General features: G+C 43.7%; 1 protein-coding gene across 16 annotated transcripts in view; it reads right to left on the bottom strand.

Moving 5' to 3' along the window:
• Window positions 1–10,883: 10,883 nt before the first annotated feature.
• DMD (dystrophin) overlaps window positions 10,884–18,745 on the bottom strand; it is a 1,208,820-nt gene continuing 1,200,958 nt past the window's right edge. For 11 of the 16 annotated variants that reach the window (XM_026858158.1, XM_026858140.1, XM_026858110.1 and 8 more), the window contains one exon: window positions 10,884–12,355. In XM_026858158.1, coding sequence (XP_026713959.1) covers window positions 12,258–12,355 — 98 coding nt within the window. In that variant the 3' untranslated portion in view covers window positions 10,884–12,257. Of the gene's footprint in view, window positions 12,356–18,585; window positions 18,618–18,745 lie in introns of all 16 variants that reach the window. The other 5 variants (XM_026858211.1, XM_026858131.1, XM_026858114.1 and 2 more) reach the window with 1 other exon arrangement.

The raw sequence follows: 18,745 nt of genomic DNA on the forward strand, positions 1-18,745 counted from the left end.
CTTCCCTTCCCTTCCCTTCCCTTCCCTTCCCTTCCCTTCCCCTTCCCGTGCCAAGCAGTTTGTTCCTTGTGTTGCCATTTGTTGCCTTTACTGGAGCACAGCATACAACCCAGGGTCTTGAAGGCTGTAAGAACAACTGCAGTGAAAAACATGACACTGTCAAGCACTTAAAATTAAAATGCTGGTTTGTGCTTACAGAAACAATGCACACCAGAGCTTAGCAGAGGGCTGCAGAGTTCAGGGAAGGATGGGGAAATTGCATGTTAATGGATGGCTGCCTTGGAAAACATCAGGCGGCTGGTGCTTTTGCCTCAGACAGAAAAGCCCCACGTGAGCCTTTCATAAATTAAACTATTTCTGCTTTAAAGAAGCCTTTACTGCAAGCGTGCTGCTGAATAAGATGCTCCACTGCCTTTGCCACCTTGAAATTATCTTCTGAAGCACCTGGACCATGTGTAAACCAAACCACCCTGACAAGTGAGCTGCCCTCTTGCTCCTTTGCTGTCCCTGTGTGTCCTTGCCCCCACTTGCACTCAGCACTGTTGGAATGCATGGATTTTAATTCCCCCTGCAAATCCCTGACCTGGCTGGGGGTCAGTCCGCAGCCTGGCTTCAGGGATGCCCAAAGTCTCATCCCCCTGCGAAGGGGCCCCTGCCCCACCATGCCATCTCCCTGTGGGGTGGCTGATCGGCCGGAGGCACCTCTGCGGGAGCTGCCCAAAATTAAGTGTGCACTGGCACACACATACACCAGGCCTCCCCCTGGCACCCATTTACATACAAAGTATTCCATTTTCTGTTTTCTTATATATTTGCACTATATGGGAGGAGGAAGGCTGCATTGAACAAATATTCTGGGTCTGAGGGAAAAGCCCAACCAGGGAGATAAGTGAGGTGCCTTTGCTTTGAGGGTACAGGCTCCCTTGTGCTTTTGCCAATTGTGATTTGATATAACCCCTTTCTCAAACCCGTTGTGAAGTGTGGTAACTGCATCAATATTGCTGATAGCATCATGCACATGTTCATCCTAAGTAGGTTATCCTTCATGCTGCGCAGCTTCAAACCTGTTTGCTGCAATTTATCAGTAGGAAGGATATTTTGGGAATGATCCCGTGTCTCTCTCCATGTCACAGAATCATGTGCTGCACATAATGAATCCCACCCGTGGATTTCTCAGTTTCTTATGCAGTAATGACACAAAAGATATATGCAACTCTGTCTTTCAGGATCTTAGGGCTTTTTAAGTGACGATCTAGTTCATGGCATCCAGCACTTCCCTTAGTGTTTGTTATGCCCAGACAGTCCGTTATAGTGCACCGCAGAGCCAGGTTGAATCACAAACGGGAGCTGCAGAACATCAGGACAGACACACAGACACAGCTCCTCTGCACTGGATTTGAGACCGTGGCTGTGCACACACTCTGGTGCCATTGTTTTGTGACCTGGTGGAGGCATGGCTTGCTCACAGTGGCACTTTGTGCAGACACAACCAATATAATAAAGCTGAGCGGATTCGGTGTTGCACAGTTGTTTGGGCAGCACCAAGAAAGCCACGTATAGTGGTCAGAGGTGTGGGTGATGCTGATACTGCTGCCAGCTCAGGACCACAGTTCTCACAGCTCCAGAGTGAAGCGAAGAGGGCAGTAGGGGAAGGGAAGAAAAGGGAGAAAGGAGAAAGGCCAGGAGCCCTGCCCTCAGCGTCCTTCCTTTTAGAAGTGAGACTGTTAGATGCTCGTACTTAGGAAATGCCAGATTTAGGTAGCATCTAACTTAGGTTAAATCTCCTTCCCCAGAAAGAAAAGGCAAGGTTTCTTAATACCAGAAGCCTCACACTATACAGAGAATATAGGTCCCACCATCATCCTCTGTACTGTCCCGCCCAGACTTCAAAGCATTACAGGAGAGGGCAGAAGAGCCTGGGGCAGGTTGAAAGCCTGGGCTCTGGGGTATGGCACCAGGAACATGAGAGAAGTGAAGGGTTTTTCACTGAGCCTCCCCTCGTCCATCCACAGGGCCTTTTGGGATGACTCACTTCAGTGCTGTTGCTTTTTTAAATAATTCAAAAGCAGTGCAGAGAGGGTGGGGAAGCCCTGACCCAACAGAGGAGAAGGCTCTTCTGATATATAAAGGTTCCCAAGGGGTAAAGCACATGCATGGCCCCCGCTGTGTGAGTGGCACCTGCAGCCAGGTCATGGCCATAACTCCTTGGCAGAAAAGAAGCTGTAGGAAAGTGAACAAAAGACAAGATCCCGACTCCCAAAGCTATCATCAGGCATTTGCAGCTGGGAAGCAGTAGGGCAATGACTATCTTTGTTAATGTAAACCCTGCCTCAACAGGCAACCTAATGCTCTTCCTTCTGTGGGATGATGGCAGGCTGTGCCACACTCAGCTGGCTCTTTGTGGCCATTGAGTGATTTGCAGCTGAAGGCAAAAGGAAAAAGGTCAAATAATTTGTGTAAGTTGGATGGAAGTCAGGAAAGTTATTCTGCAGATGCTAGGCAAGGATCAAAGCACTGGGGCCATGCACAGAGCCTAGCTGGAGAAAAACTCTGTGGAGGGAACCTGAGCAAATGTCCCTTTATCCATGGAAATGGCAACCTTCCATTGGGGCTGGGGGAACGGGTGGGAAGGCCATCTGAGCACAACAGTCAACTGTCTGGAAAAAATAATACCAGCTAGTGCATGCTATAATGAAACAGCTGCCTTAGCAATAACTGACTGAGTTACTTCATGGCCATGATTTCTTTTCTCATACAAAAGAAAAAAAAAAAAAAGGCTTTTTATGGCTGGCAAAATCAAAGGTGTCTCTTGCAGCCTGCTATTAAAGGAGTTTCCTTCTAAACTACGGAATCATCACAATTACTTTTTCACAGGTAATTACTCACCACAGATAATTTGAAGCCATATTCAAAGTGAAATGGAGGTATCCCTTTTTACTCTTTTTGCCTTAGTCTGCCTTAATACTACACTCATTTGTGGCTCTGATGCCCATAGCAACAGCCACTGCTGTCCCTGCTCCCCCCAAGTGAGCGAGCTCTGCTCACGCCTGACATGTAGCCAGCTGGGCTCCTCACCCTGGGCTTCACCTGCCCAGGGATCACAACCTGCCTCCCTCTTTCAGTGCTGAGAAGTGGGTGTAAGTCAGCAGCAAAATAAGGTGTGTTTAGCACTTAATTTCCGAAGTAACATACTTGAAGTTTGGCTGCTAGATCCTCAGTGAGCCATTTAAGTGTTGGTGGTCTGATTCTGTGAGGTACAAATATCCACAAAAACATTGGACAATGACTTTGAGTGCTTATCTCTTTAAAAAATAATTTAAAAAATAGGCCACATGTGTAAATTGCCTTCACAGGACATAAGCCATGTAGTTTGCAGTCCCCTTTGAAAGTGGAGTCCATGGGGTTGCCTTTGGCAGACACAGTCCACAGGGGTTATACAGTCTTGTTGGTTGTATGGGCCAACTTCCATCCTCAACACAAATTCCAGCAGTGAGCAAGGTGGAAAGTGCATTCTTAAAAAAAAAATCAACCCCAAACCCTCTAAGAAACAAAACAAGCAAAAACCCCCTAAACAAACAAAGGAGAACCAGCGTGCCTTCCTGCAAAGATTTTAATCATCTTCTGCACCAGTGCATGAAAAGAAATGAGTCTCTCGCTGAAAGTCTCATTCACAAAAGGGAAAACTTTGATTCACTCAGGGTTAGAGACATTGAGAGTAAGGAAAGTCGGAAACTCCATTCCAAGGTGCTAAGGAATAAAGAACAACATACATGGGACCCCAGACCTAAATGGCACCTACATGGCCACTTTCCTAAACATGTGGAGAACAAGCGGAGAATCCAGCAAGAATGTCAGAAGGGGGTGGAGGAGGAGAGCCTGCTCTGTAAGTAAAGCTATATATTAGAAGTGGCACAAAGGAAAACGTTAATGAAGCACAAAAATGGAAGCTCAGTAGGGAAATTAGTGGAGAGGAAAAAAGAAACCAATCACACCGAAAGGAAGACAACATGGAGCGTTAAGCAAACACATTGTGCTGGATGGGAGCGTTCCCCACATTGGGTTTGTGGCTGTCTGTGGTTTGTGTCTTTTGTTAAAGACATCAGCACAAAGGGAAAAGGGGGTAACGAATCTACGGCATCCACAGCCCTGCAGTGTTGGTTGCATGATGGGGAGCCCAGGCTGGCTTCAGGAGTGGATGATTTTCCAGCAGCCTATGCAGCAACAGACATCCATTCTTGCCACCGAGGGGTGGAAGCTGATGGGCGGTGGGGTTGTCACCGGGGCCAAGGAGAGGGCTGGGGCACTGTCCCACTGCACTCAGGTCTGAAACTTAGGGCCAGTGTGGGATGGGGATGGGGACAAGGACAGGTACGAGATGGGGACAGGCACCCTGGGTGGGAAGGGGAAGCACTCGAGCTGGTACGGCTGGAGCTGAGCAAGAAAGAGCTCCAGTCAGCCAGCACCGCAGGGGAGGAGCTGTCACGGACCGCAGGGAACAAGGCCAGGGCGTCAGAAAGACAAATGAGTTACTGCAAAGTAGAAATAAAAATATTTTTGTTGAGAGAGGAAAAGCATCCTAAGTATTAAGGAACTTTTAAGGAATCCTTATATCCTGAAAAAGGGGGAGGGTAGGGCCCCTGTGTACAGTGCTCACAGTGTTTGATAAAAGCATGTGGGCATTAACAGTACTGAGGCTTTGCAGAGAAAATAGGGAATTCTTGGGCTTGATGTGGGTACCTGCAATTTTAAGACTTAAAGATGCAAGTAATCTTTTCCCCTCACATATTGTTTTGTCTTGTAAGTTTGCTTAATGTATAGAAGAGGAAGCCAGCAAAAAACAGGTAGAATAAGTACATGCACAGTAAGTCACTGAAAGGCTTAGCACCTTTTGTCTGCCTGCAATATTTGGCTGAAGGAAGGCTTCGAGCTTGCCAGTGAGGTTAAAAAAAAAATTAAAGAAGTTAAGTTATAGGCTTGGTGTCTTTATTACCTTCTGCCAAGGCTGGAAGACCATGCCAGCTCTGCCAGGTGTTTCAGAGGAATAACAAAAGCAGACGTTATATGGAGCCAAATGTGCCTACAGCTACTTTCCTTAGGAATCAAAATTCCTGAAGAAACTTAAGTAATTGCTGAATAAAATACTGCTCTGGTGCTGCAAAACATGGGCTGTTATAATTTAGACTAAAGCTGAATCAATGCACATAGTCAGACTTTATCTATTTTGACACAATTGATTTTGGTTCTTTTTTTTTTTTTTCAACTGAGTAGTTAATAGGCTCAGCACAGCAAAGGGCTCGTGCACACACGTGTGTGCATGTGCCTGCATGAATGTACACACACACACACACACTCTCGAGGAAGACCAGGGTGTTTCATGCCTCTGTGTGTGTGTGTGTGTGTGTGTGTGTGCATATTTGTATATATTCATGTATCTAGCATTTATTCTAACATACCTAATATTTTCCCAGGACCGTGGATTTCCAAGCTCATATTTGTGGTTGGCAGGAAAAACCCCAGTAGTTTCATGTCTTATCATCTGCAGCTGGTTGCAGTCTTTATCTAAACATTCACTGTGGGATGCAGCAGGGAATTATACTGGCAACTGTCATTAATCTTCTGCGCAAAAGAAGTATCTCCTGCATCAGTGTTAGAATAAATCCATTTGACTGGTGGATGAGGCACAACTAAAAATTACCTTGCTGCAGAAGTAAAAAATCCTCTCATGATGATATTTTTTGATTATGGTCTAGCCCTGCTGCAGTTCATCAATAAGGGCATCTTTAAGTAGTGCAAACTTAACAGCAAGCCTTTAGATGTTGAACAGTTTTAATCTTATTTTGGGACATACTACCTGTTTTGAAATTGCTCTAACCTTGTGTCCTAACACTGCCAGTGTATAAAGATACACTGGTATAAATCTCCCTGTGTACACAGCACTGGACTTCTGTTCCCGTAAAATGCTTTGAGGTTTCACTGCTCCTCTCATGTCCCCGGAATGACCATGCAAGGCCTGACCTGGTGTGGTCCTTGGCCTCACATGCAGCCTTTGCCGTTGCTCCCCAGGTGGATCACACCGCCTCACAGCTCAGCTGCTCATCAGTTTGTTGCCTGCTTCCAAGTCTGCAGAGCAAGACCTTTTGTCTCGCTGAGGTGAGAGCACCACTTTGGAGATGAGGAAGAAACACGGTTCTCCCTCGCTTGCAGTGGAGTGGTGAGCAGCCAGCTGTAGTGGCTGGAAGAAGCAGAGATGCTGATGGCAGCTTCATAGCAGACAGGCATGCAGAAGACAGAAGTCTGTGTGTGCCAGGGACCAAACCATCTTTCTATAGCCTCACAGAGGTCTAATTGATTTACTTGAGCTTGTCCTTGCCTTATTAAAATTCTATGTTCCAGAAGACCCCCATTTAATACAGTTGTTAATGGTCTGAAAGACATTATTATACCTGCAAAGCTGCACTTCATGTTGTTGGTTTGGATCATCTTCCGATTCAAGTACAGCCTGTGTGAAGGAAACAAATATAGGAAAGCTGAGTGAAGAAACATCAATGTCTGATTTCTTGTTATAGAAGTACATTAATATATATATATATATATATATATTATTTATTTATTTATTTATTTTAAATACTTGTTGCAATTCCGGACATAATGAGAGGTTAGGATGAGGATGCTCTTGTTCCTGGAGATGCTCATGTGGAGAAAAAACAGCCTCTTCCATTCAGCAAGAAAGACAATAAAAGATTGTTTGGTATTTTTCTCCCTGTATGTGTGCATGTATGCATAGGGGTGCGTGAGAGAGGAAAGTCCCACAAGTAGTGGGTTGCTTATGTCAGCAGATTGGAAGAACTTGCTTGGACACAGCTAGTAAAAAGCATAGGCCAGCTATTAAATAGATGGTATAGCCACTGTAATACTTAGATGATAATAATAAAAAGAAGTCTTTACACTTGGTAAACAATTGCCAAGTTGACTAATATGAGCCTTGGGCTGGCAAGCATTAAGGGTTTAGGCAATAGGCTGAAAGAGTAGTTCTGTTTCCCATGGTTCACTTATATAGCTACAAGACTTCCTCAATTCCCATTCCTCCCTTAACCACAAGTGCTTTTTAACCATGTTTTCGGCACTATGAGCTACTAAATATATGCTGTAATCACCTTCCTTAGCTGGTAAGCAGCATTATCAACTTACGGGGATTCATGTATGGAAGTGTTACATCTTAGTTGGTCTCAGCAGACCCATTTTTCTTGCACAGATTTATGGCACTTTCTAATGAGTTGATATGCTTGCTCTGAGCTGGAACAAATTCCCTGTGAAATCTCTGAGTGGAGCCTGAGTCAAGAAGGGGGAGATTTATTGGGTTTTCAGCCTGACTGCACACATGCGTCCACAGGCAGCTGAAATGGGTCATAGCCAGGGAAATGCCCTGGGAGCCTGGGCTTGCTGTGAGCCCACCGGCACGGGGCTGGGCACCACGCTGCTGCTGCTGCTGCTCCTGCTGCGGCACCTTGGCAAGGAGGGGCAAGTCACATCCGTGCAGTGGCTGTAATACTGCAGCCTCCCTCCCCTCACACAAAACTGGCAGTTGTTCGTAATTGCAGGGCACCCTGATATAAGTGACAGTGTACGGGATGTCACAGTTGGCTTCAAAGCTGCCACTGGGAAAGAAGAACAACTACTGCTGGGTGCTCGTAGGTAGGCCTGGAAACGCGCCTGCTCCACGCAGCTCCATAGCGCTGCGTCTGCTATGTGTCTCCCGCCCAACAAGGCTGGGGATGCTCTGCAGCAGGCACAGCCATGAAGTGAATTACACACACTGGCAGCTGCAGACTTCTTCTGCATCTTGCATGTTATTGCTTTCCCTCTTTTTCCCCATGTTGGCTGACAAGATGTTGTTTTCCCCCCCATGTTAGCTGTCCTCCTCCCTGATTTCTTCTGCCCCATCACTGCAGCAGAGTGGGCATCTCTGGGGCCCTCACACAGCCCTGTGGGGCAGGCAGGGGGGTGCTGGGCTCTTAAATCATGCTGGCAAGCTCTGGGCTGGGCTACACTGACTGGGCTGGGAGGTGGTGGGCTGGGACTGTGAAACAGGCAACCAGCATGAGCTGCCCTCCGCCGTGAATGTCGGCCACCGTGACAGGCCTTAGGGAGTGTGGGAGATGCATGACCTAGGTGGGGATGTTTCAGGGAGCCTCCCACACCCCAGTACTGCTGAACTGGCTAGTAGCACTTCAGTTTTTACATCTATCTGTCTTATCTATCTATCTATCTATCTATCTATCTATCTATCTATCTATCTATCTATCTATCTATCTATCTATCTAAGTAGATGCAAGACTGTGAAGTCTATGGGTAAATGGAAGCATGTTAACCATAGCAGTTAAAAAAACCTAATCTTCCTCTCTGCCCAGAGAGCACACACACTGAACACTTAATAGCCTTGTCCTTAAAAAAAGGGAGGATATTTAGCTTAAACAAACATAAGGAAAACATTCTTAGGAGCCAGTCAGAAATATCAGATTTTGTTGATGGGATATTAGGAGTTGTAAATAATGGGGTTGTGGGCGTGGGGAAATGTGTGATGTGGCCTCCAGGCTGTATACGTTAAGAGCTGCACTACTCAGGGTAGCAGCTGTTCCCACACATTGTGCCAACCCGTTAGCACCAACGGGTGCAAAGCTTGTGAGGGACAGACAGCCCACAGGATGTTACCTGCAGGACCAGGGTTTGGATTTGCTCGTCACAGCACTAGCTTCGTGCATGTGAGTTGGGCACATGTATGTGGTTTTTGCCCTCCCTAACCCTTGCAGCGCATCGGAGGGATGAGGCAGCATGCAACTGCTCCTCTGCCTTGCTCGCATGCCCTTTTGTGACGTTCCAGTTCATTTAGGTATTTAATGAGACCACCCACAAGCCCCATCCTTCTGGCTCATGGCCAGGTTTCAAACCCAACAGCGTCTCCCCGTGTGCAACCACTCCAGCATTAGCAACAGGGAGAAAGCTTTCCTCTCTCTTTAATTTAATTGAATTAAATAGGAGCCCTCTTGTCACTGGTGGCTGCTGTGCTTTGTGTATTGTGTAATCTTCAGAGGAGACTTCAGTACAGCAAGGCACACACCGATTCATTCATGTAGGAGTGAATCCAGAGTAACTCAAGCCTGGGAGAGTAGATGTGGGATGTGTATTTATTTTCTCAACTGAATGAAATGAGGAAATTCCCACCTCCTCCCCCACTGTATTATCAAATGCATAGACAAACATATGCTGTTTTTTCCTTTGTATTTTATTATTTTCACTGTATTATTTTTACCATCAAAAGGCAGCTCAAAGACAGCATCGTGACACAACTGAGTGGAGCCTGGGTATCAAAACCAACGCGTGTTTCTTAGATACGAGGCAGGATGTGTGTGATCAGCATCTCTGATGGGAACATACACTTCCCAAAGCCCCGGAGAAGACAGGCTTGCTAGCATTACACCTGGTGGCAAGGAGACCATCAAGTGCTGGATTGGTAAGTGAAGATCAATCTGATCTGAAGCTCCCTTCGGCTACAAGGCAGAAAGCGTGGGGCCAGCAATCTCCAAAAAGCTTGGGAAGCATAAAACCAGGAGGTCCACAACTTCAATAGGGGAGAAAAACCCAAACCAAGGAGGTAGAGCTGCTTTTCCTCTTCCAGCCAAACCCCGAGTGCTGCTGGCAGCACCCTGCCTGCCGGGGAGGAGGCCGAGGCACCAAGACGTCACTAACGTTTGGCAACTGGCATTAGGGGGTGCTGGGCTCACAGCCCGGGCGAGGACTGCTGGAGAGGAGACTCACTGGGCGACTGCTGAACCTCGATAAAAAATACTGCACCTTTTATAACATAATTGCGTGCTTTATTGATATACACAGTAAAGCAGTATATAATACAATAGTAAGGCATATATTTGGTGAAATTTGGTATGTTGTGAAAAAATGCAGTAAAACAGAAGTTTATAAAAATAATTAGTACATGTTACAGTGTTGGGTGTTAAAACACAATATATTATGATATCCAAGTAATAAACCAGTACTGAGTAACAATGAAATAACATGCCATATGGTATTTATGTATTCAACTACACTGATTATGTTTTACAGTTTAATACTTTGTCATTATAAGGAATATGAAATACTTCCCAAATTATGCTTAAAAAAGCAGCGATAAAGCTTTCAACTTTTTAAATATTTTTTGACAGACTCACTCCAAAACTAAGATCTAGAAAGTAAAACAAACAAAACAAAACCCTGATGAAAACAACCGTGCAATCCATTTTTCCTCCATGTTTTTTCTGAAGAGAAGGTTTAATGTATAAGGGGAAAAAAAAAGAAGAAACCCATCTCTTTCTCAGATCTCAATTTAAACCTTCTGATAAAAAAAGACCATGAGAAATACTGAGGGTTCTTATTGTAATAAAGTGTTAAAAAAGCTCTTTACTAGGAAAGCAGAGGTGTGTGTGGGGGATTGTACTTACTTTTTGTAAATGATTATTGTTGTTGGCATTATTTAAACGATGAGACCTGGTCACACAATGGACACGTGGTGATGATGTAACATTATCTGTACGTTATTGTCAGGAACACCACAAAACCAAAGTGAGGTAGAAATAGCATGACTAGCCATGTTTAATGTTAACTAGCATTCAAAATAAAATCTTTCCCAAGTTTAATTACACTTCATACAAGAAGAGGTAACAGATTTTTTACTCTCGCAATATAAAGTCAGACGGTGTGTTTCTACGTATTCTAAGGTAAAATTAAAAGCTGGTAAAGGAAATGAAGTGGTAAAGCTTTTGCTGACAGCACCTCATACCCAAACCTACCTCTCACGAGCTGCAGTCAAGCTGGCTAATCTGTTTCGCTATCAGTTCCTCTCTTTCTCACAATATTATTAATTGTGTGGGATTACTTGTAGAGAGAAAAGGGGGAGGATAAAGGACCAGGGCCTTTGTTTGGGTGATAAATATCTCATGGAGCAGTGTGGCTACCTTCACCTGATCGCTATACACGCGCAAGAACAGCAGTAACTCTTCTACAGCCTTTCCCAAAGGTTGCTCGCAGCATTACAGCACCTTGGGACTGGCTGCTGTAGCAGGCTGAGACACGTACTGTGGAAAGCTCTGGTTTTATTTTCCAGAGAACCGAGCTGCTTCGTGCTCATTAAGAGCACTGGGAGCTGGACAAGCAAAGATGCTCTGTGAGCACTCTGCAAGTGCTTCAGATCAGAAGCTGATCCCACAGGGGGTCAGGAGGGAACCTTTCCCTTTCTTCTCTCCTCTCCAGCAAAGGTGAGGCGAGCGATGGCAGCGGGTGGGGGAAAGCTGTACCCAGCTCCTGCTGAAGCACTGGCTGCTGGCCATGGCCAGCGGGGTACCGGACACCAAGGTCCAAAGGTTTAACCCAGTAAGGCAATTTCTACGTTCCTTTACTAATAGCATTCAGGAATCTAGTCAGCAGAGGAAATGCTGGCGCACAGGATGGTCATTAAACTCTTTCCTTCTTTCTTCTGGGGCTTTTCTGTTTTTTTCATTAATTTTTTGCAGGCTCTGTCATGTAATGTGCTCTTTCATTTAATTATTGCAAACTAGCTGTGTAATTAATGTAATTCTTCGTTTTACTGGAAAGAAGTGAAGCAACTACCTTAGTTAGAAGTTCAAGAGAAATTTTTTTTTAAGCCAGCCCTAGTCAGACGAAACCAATGAGAAATCAAGTTGGCTGTTTTGATGTCGCTGCAGGAAATACTTTTTTTCCTTTTTTCTCTTTGATAGGCAAGGAAAAGAACACAGGACATGAATCTCTCTGATGCAGTTACAGAGCTGAAATGATACTAAACAAATGCACTGCCTCAGATTTTTTTTTTTGTGTTTTTTTAAAGGGGGTTTCTATAAACAATTATTTTTATAAAGCACACTTTAGTTTACAATCTTTCATTATAACTGTTATAAATTTTTTTAAACAACCCAAAATGCGTTCCATATAAAGAAATGGCAAGTTAATTAGCTATCAAGATTTTACATGTAGTTTTCTTATAATTTTTGTACAATTGCATAGACGTGTAAAACCTGCCATTGTTAACAAAACAGTAACAGACTTAGGAAACTACTGAAATCTACAGTATAGTACCACTACCCTTCACAAAAATATAGATTTGTTTTCTTGTAAACTCTTACAGTCTAATCCTCTTTGTAGTATGAATATTATAAAAACCATGCGGGACGCCTGAAGTTGTAAAACACATCTTGCTATTCTAACACCTTGTCGTCAGTCATCACTGTCACTAAGGTTTCCATCGCTCTTCCCAAGTCGCCTGCCATGTGGAAAAGGCTCCCTACATTGTGGCCTGAAAAAGAAGGTCAGAGAAGAGGAAATTAAACAAAGAAGACATGGCAGCAGACTAGTAGGAACATTTTACAGAAAAGGCTGAGCACAGATCCATCCGTGTACCGCTCGCTGCCGTCCCCAGTGGAGTACACCAGAGAGTACTTTCCAAAAGTCTCCTAGATGAGTCTAGTATGTTGCTGTTAGCAAAAGTTTTGCAGAACACTTAACAGCAATAGTACTCTGAATGGCTACGGTAAACTATGTTGACAATAAGCCAGCACACTTGTGTTCCAAACAAACCCCCCGGAGCGTTGAGGCTGTATCACTACGAATGTTCACCAAGAGTAACGATTAAATCCATTGACATCACAGAAAAGTTTCCAACTGGTGCTGCAAGTGTTTGACAATTCAATGTTCTATCAAAGAGAAAAACAGAAAACAAACAGATCAGCAGTAATTAACTAAATCATTAAACCCGAGGTCCCAGCAAGATACCTGCAGGGATAGCTAAAATGACAACAAAACTGAATGGCTGCAGATCAATCCTTTTAAAAATATCCTATGCAGTCCAGCAGAAACAAAGATGCCACAATTATCAAGTAACTACCATACAGTGGTTCACTTGTGCATTTCTGCTCACCTGTAGCCACTGTAAAGTCCTAAGATGATTAACCACAACACAGGGTCCTCCTACACAGAAGCGATAGATGAACACAGAGTACAGTTTTGGAGATGAAACCTGTAACTTTTTCTCACATTCTTTTACCACAGCTGCAGATGAAAGGAAAGGTAGCAATGCTGATCAGCAGTAAGAAATGGCTTCAATACTAGAGACTAAACAGACTTGAAGGCAGGGTGATTAAACTGCCCAAAGTTGCCATTTTAGGCACTCTGCAGATCCTGCCTGGTCTCCAGCTGCTGTTCAGAAGAGTGTGGGTCTCCTGCAAGTCCCGTGTCAGATCTGCAGCCCTCTATGACTGCCTCAAACACCCTCTAGCATCTCAAATGACAGAGACATCGCAGTTTAAACAACTGAATCCCATCTGGATTTCCCTCCTTGAAAAAGCATGACTGAGGAGGGAGATTTCTTGCAAGGACAAGGAGGAATGAGCAGACAGAAGGTCTTAAAACAAGCAGAAGGAAATTATACTCCACACAGCACGTAATTGTATTACTGAACTCATTGCCACAGGCTGATGTTGAGGCCAAACACATAAATGAGTTTAAAAAGGAGTTAGAAAATAATCACTGAAGAAAGATTTATTTAGATGCAAAGAAGTGCATGTGACCTCCAACTCAAGAAGTCCCCAAGCTGCGGAGTGCCAGTAACTGAAAGTATCTATCAGGGGAAGTATTACTCAGTAAAATTTTACGTCACTGTGGCCTCAGGGCAACAAATTTGATTTGATTTACCCCCTTGGAGTAGTTGCAATAGAGTATCTGTCTGGAAAAACATGGGGGGGTGCAGTGCCATCTGCCCACAGCCCTGCTTCCCAGGAATGCTTTGCATCAGCGTGGATGCCAAGTCCTCACCACAGTCCTTGAGAAAGGAGCACCCAAATGAAGAAAGGGCATGACCATGGTATCCAGGGTACACTTTCCATGCAGCCCCTACCTGTAATGTGCCGGAGCCTGACTGTTACCATTGCCCATCTACATGGTGGGCGTCCCTCCTGACACAACTGTCTTCTTTAACAACAGGAATTAACCTTCCATGTGGGGCAAATCAAACTCACCATCCTGTTCCAAGTGTTCAAATATTATGGTAGTTCTGCACAGCTGAATTTTCTACAGTACATAGGAGCTTGGGAGTGACTTAGTTAATATTCATCAACATTTATGGAATAGAAAAAAATTACCTAAGAAATATCCATAGAAGTTTGCTTCTTCTGGAGAACCGCTAACACCTTTTAGATTTAAATGTGAGTTTCTAAAGTGTCTGTTTGTTTGACACAAAACTATGCTGTACCTAAATGATAACTACTCAACAAGCTGCCCATTTGATAGTGAGTTGTGTTATGCATGGGGCACAGTTTGCCAGGTATCAATGGAAAGAAATACTTGGTTCTAATCTGGTGACATTTTGCTAATTGCACTAAAGCAGAGAGAAAGAGATGCATCAATTTCATCCATAAAACATTAATGCATAGTCATCCTGTTCATCCTAAGCAGAAACTTGTAATTTGCTCATCAGCACGTCAAGTAACAGTTTAGGAAAAATCCCTGCCAAGTTTTGGTCAAAACATAACCTACCTTAAAGTAGTTGTATGCTACCACATGTATTTTAGATGTAAGGGATAATCTCTCTTACTGGCACCTTGCAGACTGAGATCAATCCAGCAAATTACACCATAGAAAGTGAAAATTTGAGAAAGCCATATGAGAGCAAGAACATATTTTAGATGGGAGATGCTTACATAAACAGAAAAGTAACTGCCACTGGTTTGCTTTATTTACTTGAAACTCTGACACGGCTCAGGTACATTTGTAGCACGTGCTCTCAAGGCTTTATTGGAACAACTCTGGTATAACCGGAGTCACCTGCAGCATCCCCACAAACATCTCAACCCTGAAAACTACTTCCAAGAAATCTACAGGCTTTCAATATTCTTCTTCTCACCTGCAGCAACCTGCAGACATGAGACAGGGCAGTGCTGATCGTCGTAACTGGCTAACCAGACATGAGAGGCACTGCTGCCTGCGGGGTCACTGTCTATCGTTTAGATTTGTTGTGATCTGTTGTTTCTACAAACAATGATGGGACTCCAGGGCTCTTCAGGGACTCCAACACCACTCCTTCCCAGCTCAGGAAGAGCGATCACCCTTCCATGGACTCAGAGCAACCCAAATTGCTAAACCCCATCTTCAGAAAAAATCAGTATTTGTTAATATTATTTTGTCCTGTCAGATAGAGAGCTGTAAAGCTAACAAAGGCAAACTGGTTTTATAAAAAGAGGCTAGGTATAGAAAGAATAGCTTCAATCAAAAACATAGAAGAAAAGCCTTTCAGAAGTATGCTACAGTAGGTCCAAACTGATAAATTGTTCAGGCAACTAAAACACGGGCTGAGACAACCTTATGCCTCCAGGGATGCCTAGGTATTCTTTTAACATATAAAAATAACAGGGATGTCTGCTAGTCTTTTTTTTTTTTCTTTTCTCTGTTAATTGCTGCCATATTTTTGAAATAACCATGCTTTGAATCCAATCTCCCTCCACAAAAGCTGCACAGAGATGTGCTGGGTGATTAAGGAGACACGGCTGCTGCTCCCCCACACCATCCATGCTACCTCTCTAGCACAGGTCTTAATTTTCTCTTGCAGAAAACCGAACCACTGTGTGCCTCCTCCTGAGCCATCTGAGTTTACAGCTCAGAGCACGACCATAAACCACTGCTGACTGCAGTTTATGTTAATAGCTGGACTGTAAAGTGCAACAGCTTGGGGACCACAGTCTCCGGGGCAGTCATGGAAGGGAGGACTGGCCAGCAGAGCTGGCACCATAGCTGTGCTCCGGCCACTCCACTGGCGAACCCTCAGCTGGGCGTTGCTGCACCGCCAGCAGTTTTTTTGCCTCTCTTGCAGATGGGAGTAACAGCTAGGTCAATCCAGACTGCAAATAGCTGAGAACAACATATGCAATAATCTCCCGGTACTGTATGTGTGATGAATACATCCCCTTCTATAATGCCCGTTACGTAAATAAGAGCTCAAATTCACTGTTTCTACAGAGCTCTGCTTCCTCTACTTACTGAATACTTGCTTACTTGCCCTAAAATGGAAATATAGGACAGAAACATTTTAAATTAAAAAGGAAGTGAGAAAAATACTATCCCCAAAGTACTTAGAAAAATATTAATCATAGCTTTACATTCATTGTTGTTCATATTTTTGAAGTAACACCATAAAAAATGGCATTAATTCCATTCTTTTTTTTTTAAAAAAACATTAAAGCTGAGAAAGTTTTCTCCATGCTTGAGGTACTGAAAGATTGAAAGATGCTACCATTTAAGAAAAGGACTAGTGCACACTTTGAAATTCAGTGATAAAGCTCAAAGTGGACACGGATGATATTAACTTAGCCTTATAAAATGGAGGGAATACTAACACAGGTGCATTTGCTTTTAAAGCAGAAGACACCTATTTCTGCAGACACTAACTGCATCACTTCTGGTCACATATAGAATGATGAGTTTCACATCTGCTGAATTTGCTTTAGAGGCTCTGCTGGAATGAAGGCCCTCGGGTGAGGGCACAGTAACTGAATAATGATCTACTACAGCTTGTCAGAGAAATAAATGTGGAGCATTCGGACTTGAAAGAGCGGATAGAAAGTAAATTAAGAAACTCAAATACAATGCAGTGCCTTTTTTAGCAGCACAGATTTCTAACCCTTCCCCAACAAAAGAAAAATCCTTCCTCTTGGTGGCTTGGATTTTTGATACCCTTACTTGTACCAAGTAATGCTACGAAATCCATGGGATTACACATGAAGACAATACCTAATGTGACTAATGGGATCAAAACCTGGCTGGGTGGGTTTTAAAACTGCATGATCTGCCTTTGTGCAAATGGATTCACACATAAAGCAAAAGCTCTTATATACCTTAGCTCATGTACTTTGTAAGCAGGCAGAGAATTGCGTTTTATATTCAGCTCTACAAGTTATTAAGTCCCCTCGGCAACCGTCAGTAAACACAAATATGACTGGAGAGCGGTGAATGATTCAATGAAGTCACCTTTTTTAGGGTTAAGCTGCTGGAATGTGATCAGATAGGACATGTCCCTTTCTCTATTTTATTTTATTTTTTCTAATACTTGTATCAAATATGCCGTCAGCAGCAGAAGGTTTTTCTGAAAAATATGCATAAATATGAATGAGGATAGTGGAAATCAACAATCTATTTTGCTGAATTAGAGAACAATTCTCAGACTTTATGAACCGAGAACATATGCAGGGCTGAACAGGAAATAATTTCCATAAAATTTCTGGACTGGTGCAGTCTGTTGATGACAGCCCAAGCACCCTTTTTTGATCCGTATGAGAGGATCTGCCATTTGAGGACAGACTTAACTTGCACTGAGGATCTTACACCTCAAAGTAGCTGGACCTGTGTCCGCTTCTACAGCCAATGCAGAGAACCACTGTATTTCAAAGCACTGCATTAGAACAAATCCCAGCTTTCCCAGGGTAGCCTGTCAGTGACTGGGGGTTCATAACAGCTCTGCTAAAAGCCCCAGTGCAGTGTGTTTCCATGAGCCTCCCTCTCCGCACCAGCAGAAGTCTGCAAACCCGGTTACCCTTCAATTTCTGCCTCATCCACACCAAACATCTTCTATGTGGGAAAGGTCATTTCGCAGCTACTTGCAATTGTACTCAGGCAGGCACTGAATATTTTATCTTTAATAATAATTTTCTCTAGGAATTCATCTTTCAAACATTGTATCTGGTTGGCAAGTCAAGAGCAGCTTCACAGAGGAAAAACCAAGGCTCTTTGGAAATACTTTCAAAGGTGCTATGACAACACAGTGCAAAACGTTTTCCTCCATTAACAAGCAGCGATGTACAAATTCTACAGTCTATTTTGCATCAAACCAACCATGTCCGGAGTGCACAGTGAAAACCATTGCATATTTGCATTGCTGAATACAACACTGTGGAGCTGGTAAATGTTAGTAGCATTCTTCAATCTGCAATAGTATATCAGGAAATTAAAACACCTGAATCTCTTATACCTCTCAACTCTCACTGTTCTAAAGAAAAATAAAAAAACTATTTAATAACTGGAGATGATGGTTGGCGTATTGGCACATATATGTAAACACAATTGTGAGTATGTAAGCAGAACAGCAAGAGACATAGGTCTCCCTGCTGTGCTTACATACAAGAGCAACAGAACGTAAGTCGATGACCGCAGCGTATTTGCTGATCGCATTTTATCACATAGAGGCTTAATTTCAGTGTTATTATTTTCTCCTCCCCATTCCTGCGTTTCCACCTCTGGGAGGATGTAAGAAAATGCAGATCCCTGAGCTGACATTGCCTCCACTGAAAGTTGAGAGGTACGCTACTGTTAGAGCACACATGGGGAATGCACTCAGCGAAATCAAACAAAACTCAAAGCAAAATAAAACCACCCCCGCCCTTCACCAAACCCAAGCAAACCCGTGCTGCCGTCACACGCATGCTGGGCACAGAAAGCAAGCTGTGACAAACAGAAGCCATGGCAGTGAGCCTGCATCTCACTAACCTCTCTCACTGGCTTTCCTGGGGCATTTCGTCCTTTAGGAACAGAGAGAGGAAGTGGAAGAAATATCAGCAAATAAAGGAAAAAAAACCACACATGAATATATATTTTATACTGTAAGAGAGACTTCAATTTCCATTTAGGAATTTAATATAACTGCATT

The sequence above is a fragment of the Athene cunicularia genome (genome assembly GCF_003259725.1).
Source record: "Athene cunicularia isolate RWA chromosome 1 unlocalized genomic scaffold, athCun1 chr1_part1, whole genome shotgun sequence".
Classification (NCBI taxonomy): Eukaryota; Metazoa; Chordata; class Aves; order Strigiformes; family Strigidae; genus Athene; species Athene cunicularia.